We start from the raw sequence: 5,629 nt of genomic DNA on the forward strand, positions 1-5,629 counted from the left end.
GCAAGAAGTTCAATAATGGATTGGTATAATTATAGTAAAAATTACATCTATAACAACATTTTTACTAGTATTTACTAAAAATCTCAACTTTTTTAAAAATCTCATAAAATGCCAACATTTGACCATTGAGAATATAAGTTAATTAACTTAGATACATACTACGAATACATGTTTTAATTAAACTATCTAGCAAGTTTTAAGGGAAGTAATAGATCACTTAGCATTAAAACAATAATTAATTTAACTAATTATGGTAAAAAAATATCCCATGATTTATGGCAATTAATTTATTATTCCATCTCTCTAATCAAAAACCTTTCACTAATCTGTTTTGAAATAGCAAAAACATCATACCGCGTGTTTCAAAGATTCAGACAATCAGTTTTTTTCTGATTTGTTAATTTTGTTTGTTTATTTGAAATAAATATTTCAGTGTTGTTATGTCGTTCCGGTGTTTGGGATAACGAAATCAACTATGTGTGTTATAAGAGTGATGGAACCGTGATCAGTGAACATGTACTTACGAAAAATTGATTTTGACAATTGTCGGAGAACTAAAAATAGACGAAACCAGAAAAAAATTGAGGCTCGTTATATTGTTGAAGGAAATGTTTGTCCGTTGTTGATTCTTTAGATTGACTACATAAGTTAGATGATATCTTTAATTGAAAAATCATGCAAAGCAACTTGTTTCTGTCAATTTTGATTATTTGCTGCAGTATTGCTCTTGAGTTTTTTATTCTGTTCTTATGCTATCTAGATACATAATAGCAAAAGATGTATCGTCATATATTAATATGTATCTTATTCAATTATTAATCTTTCAAATACTTTCACTTTTCCTATAAACATTGTTAAAGTAGATTTTCATTACTATATGCATTTCAGATTGTGTGATATCCATGATAATGTATTACAGTCTATCACATGAGGTTGTTACATTGACTGCCCAAATTAGAATAATTGTTTAAGCTAAAGATCATGCAATGTTAACTTGTTGCTGTCAAATTTTGATGATTTCCTGGCAGTAAAGATATTTGGAATGTTTTAATTGGATGAATTTTGTATTAGATACATAATAACAAAACATGTATCTTTCTTTATGAATAGGTATCTTGTTCATTTGTTGCTCTTTCAGTTACCTGCATTTTTCCTTTAATCACATTAGATACATAAAGAATTTAATTTGTATCTCTTTTAGTTTTAATCATTACAGGTGCATGCTCTAACATATATTTCATTTGATTTCATTTTGAATAACATGTATTCCATTTGTATGTATCTATTATAAGGAAACATATTTTAATGTATAATGATAGTAACCAACAAATTTTTACATTTTTATGTATCTATAACCGTTTTTTGTTAATTGGAATACATGTTTGACTCTAACTTGCATAACAAACTAAAGCAAAAGTTATATTACTAAATCTTAATAATATTGACAAATTATATTTTATACTTAATACAAATTTTGGAAACTTCTATGTATAAATTTATGGAAGATACACCCTATAAGAATGTATCTCTTTTCAATTATTTACTATGACAGAACTACTAATATACTATTTAATAGCATTGTCAGTTCAATATATCTTAATTTCTATCTGATGTGTCACAACATAATACATAATGAAACCAAATATAACTAATTAACAAAGGAACAAAAAAGCTATTTATTTCGGTAACTGTCTTTCTTAAAAAAAAATAAAAAAAATAATATCATCAATTAAAATGTTGAATCAAATAGATAAAAAATCCACCAACAAGTTAAGAAACTATTCATCATTATTCATCAGTCAGCTACATTGTCACTCCTCCTTTGAAAAGAAGTTGCAAGTACGCCTGTTGTGACCTTCATAACTACATCTCCCGCAATAATTGCTGCTCGATGTCATTGTTTTACTTGATTTCTTATGACGTTTTTCTTTGACCTTCCTGGTAGATGTTTGTATTTTGATGGTAACACAACTTCGTCCATAACTTCTTATGGCACAATTCAGTCCTTCTTATCGGGCATTGAAAACATCGATTATTCTTCATATGTTGTCCTTAATGTTTTAGGATAGTAAAACTCGGAGCAATAAGGCTTCATATCAACTACATGTTTGCTTCTTAAATTGCATGAACTTACAAATCTAAGAAGATGAGGTGGAATTTTCTTTATAGCATAACTCAGTTTCTAAAAACAAAAAAAAAATAAAAATAAGTTGAGATGCAACAAATCTACATTAAGACAATACAATATATACAAAAACTCTAAGAACAATAACATCATAATTTAGATACAAAATAATACAAAATGTATGTTTAAGCTTAAAAACATGTGTCTTAGAAGAAAAAACTTGTATCTTTTGTAATACGACTTTCAATAAAATTTAAACAACACTAGATACATTGCAAAGTATTAACAGTAACTCACAGATACAAGTTAACACATGTATCTATGCAGTTATAAACTTGTATCTTTTGTAATATGACTTTCAATAAAATTTAAAAAACACTAGATACATTTCAAAGCATTAACAGTAGTAACTCACACATACTAGTTAACGCAACATGTATCTATGAACTTATAAACTTGTATCTTTTGTAATACGACTTTCAATAAAATTTAAACAAAACTAAGTACATTTCAAAGCACTAACAGTAACTCACATATACTAGTTAACACAACATGTATCTATGAACTTATAAACCTGTATCTTTTGTTATATTAATTTCAATAACACAAAAAAATATAAGATACATATAAAATTGACAACAAAGAATCAGATAAACAATGAATTTCTAAGCGTATCACCCATGTCTAAATATGTATCTCGGCCTAATATTTATCAGATCTAAACATGCCAATAACTTTGAAAGAACAAACCTTCTTAAAACGCTGAAAGTTCATTGTTTCTCATCAAATCAAAGTTCCAATGTAAATCGCAGTCTGACTGTACAACTCATTAGGAGAAATCTCTTTAGTATTAACAGCTCCCCCTGTTCTTGACATGTCCTCCGCTAACCCAAACTGCAAAAGAATGGTACAAAAAGAAGGTTATCATCACTTTCACTTTATCCTTTCACATTGTTTAAGTTTTTTCCAATTTTCACTTGAAAAAAGAGGAGGTTGCTGTCAATGACCATCACTCTCCCAAGTACAGAAGCCAGAAGAAGCAACTACAGTAAACCCACCAGAACAGTTCCAAGGTTTGTAGATTGCCCTATGAAAATCAGATTGCAGTTGGATTGCTGCACGAAACTGCAAGTTCATAAAAATTGATAAATGACGTGTGAGCATAAACAAAAATTAGGTAAATAGTGTTTTTCATGATTCTACCGAACTACTGGACCTAAATGATTTTGCAGCTTATTCGTATATTCAAAACAATAGCAAAAGGAGAAGTAAACATCAACAACAACATACCCAGTTTATTCCCGAACATCTATTCATAATGTTAATTCAAAACAATATAGCCTAAACAAAGGATAATCAAAGAAATTGCATAACAAAAAAAACTGAAAAAATCACTTTGTAAAGCCAACTGCAATTTTTTTATTTTTTTTGAAAAAAAAAAGCGTAAAATAAGAATAGAAGAAATTGAAGTTGGTTTTAGGGGGGAAATTTACCTAATCAATTCAAAGATTTGAATTAGAGAGAGAAATTGGATAGAAATTGCTGCTTGAATTAAGGCGTATAAAGAGTAGAAAATGAGTTAATTTTTGGTAAAATTACGGCTAAAGAAAAGGAGGTTTTAACTTGTATCTCAACTTTACCAAAAAATTATAAATATTGAGATTTAAGTAATATTTTAAAAGTTGAGGGATTTTTAGTAATTTAGAAACATAAGTTGTTTATTTAGGTAATTATTCCATAATTATAAGAAACTGGATCAAATTACTATACATCCAATTCTTTATTTACTTAATATATTTCTTTGGACAAATAACATGTCATTTACATCTTCTTGAACACAACTTCTAGTGGTTCATTACTTAATGCCAAAAGTGCCTGGCCATTATTCTGCAAGAGAATCCCAACGTTCTTGCAAATCACCTCACAATAGTTGCACACACTTGGACAAAACAAAAACTTGTATCCAGCTCCATATTTAACAATCTTAAACCAATTGGCAATAGTATCACGACCAGGATTCCCTTTCACTCCTCCATTGGTAATCACATGATGATCCTCCTCTTGATGGTTATAACGATCAAGCCTCCACACGTTGGAGAGATGTTTGCATATAGTATAAGTTTCCAAGAACTCAACGTTTAGATCAGTGGACTCACGGATAACACCCTTTTTGGAATTCACGGGGAAAAAAATTATAGGAAGGATTCCATCGTTAGGATTGAGACGTGGGCCGATACCAAGTGGACAAACTTGGGTTCCAATAAAGGCTAGCCCAAGTTCGGCTCCTAAATCCTTTCTTACTGGTACGACCAAGTAGTTGAACCCTGCTCGAACCATTTTCCCTGTAGTATCGAGCACCGGGTTTGAGGCAGAAGCTGCATCAGAAACTATAAAATTTGTTATAAACATTAATGTAATTAAGAGAAGGAAAGATAGTGTTGTTTTCTTCATTGTGTAAGATTATTTGGAATTCTTTTAGTTGGTGAAATTTCGTAAGAAAAATCTCATTCTTTTATAGATAAGTTTGGCATACGGATACAAGTATACAACTCAAGAAGTTGCCAACAATTTAAAGTGATGGATTTTGACTTACTTTCGTAGTTGATATTTAACATTTTAAAAAAATATATAATATGTCATGCACTCAAGAAGATCCTTTAAGAATATTTAAAGATTCAAACCATTAATTATTAAACGGTATTAACTCAAAAAATTGATCAAGACTGTGCAAGTGGATTGCAAATTGCAATACCAAAGGATATCATGCCACTGAGTCAAAATCAGTGGAGGTTTAGAATTAAATATATATGTGAAAATAGATAAGGATTTTTTTAAAACATTTAATCAATGAGCCTGTCCCTCAATAAATCTATGTGTGCACAACTTAATTAAGAGGTGGAGCTAGAACGTGAGTTTATAAATTTTAAATTAAAAAATAATTATTATTAAATTCTTAATAAATTAATTATACATGTTAAATAAATTTTCAGTACAGCACGATATACGAACTAAGTGAGTGGTAAAATAATCTATATCTAAAATTTGTTATTTCGAAATCAGGATTTTTACAAGAGAAAAAAAAGGTTCAAAACAAGGTTAATTTCGGACAACTACAATAGTATGCTGGGAAGTATAAATAATACTAATTTAATACAAATTTTAGGATTTGATTCATTTTTGTAGTTTCATTTTAGACATGTTTTGATATGTTTTATTCAAGTCGAGGGTCTATCGAAGTAACATTTCAACTTTTATTTAGTAAGGATAGTTAAGATATGCGCACACACCACTCTCCATAACTTATTTTTATAAAATTATACTTAATATATTATTATTATAATAACAGCACTTATTTTTGTGAAAAAATATTTTCCCCTTAGAGAAGGATCGATTTGTGCAAGAAAGGAAGAACTCGGATGTTTGTGACTTGTGAGAACTTAATATCATATGATGCATCTCCTGTGTTTTGTTTCTTGTATCCAAAGTATTATCAAGATACGTATC

The 5,629-nt window shown here is 29.1% G+C and overlaps 1 protein-coding gene across 1 annotated transcript; it reads right to left on the reverse strand.

Moving 5' to 3' along the window:
* Positions 1–3,842: 3,842 nt before the first annotated feature.
* LOC107866022 (miraculin) lies at positions 3,843–4,642 on the reverse strand. The gene has a single exon (XM_016712205.2). It carries the CDS (start codon positions 4,574–4,576, stop codon positions 3,947–3,949), a length of 630 nt encoding a protein of 209 aa, XP_016567691.1. The 5' UTR covers positions 4,577–4,642; the 3' UTR covers positions 3,843–3,946.
* Between the last annotated feature and the right edge of the window lie 987 nt (positions 4,643–5,629).

Source organism: Capsicum annuum, chromosome 3, assembly GCF_002878395.1.
Source record: "Capsicum annuum cultivar UCD-10X-F1 chromosome 3, UCD10Xv1.1, whole genome shotgun sequence".
Lineage (NCBI taxonomy): Eukaryota > Viridiplantae > Streptophyta > Magnoliopsida > Solanales > Solanaceae > Capsicum > Capsicum annuum.

Bases quoted from the DNA above. Each gene is read 5' to 3' on its own strand.
- LOC107866022 (XM_016712205.2), bottom strand. From the start codon at position 4,576: ATGAAGAAAACAACACTATCTTTCCTTCTCTTAATTACATTAATGTTT.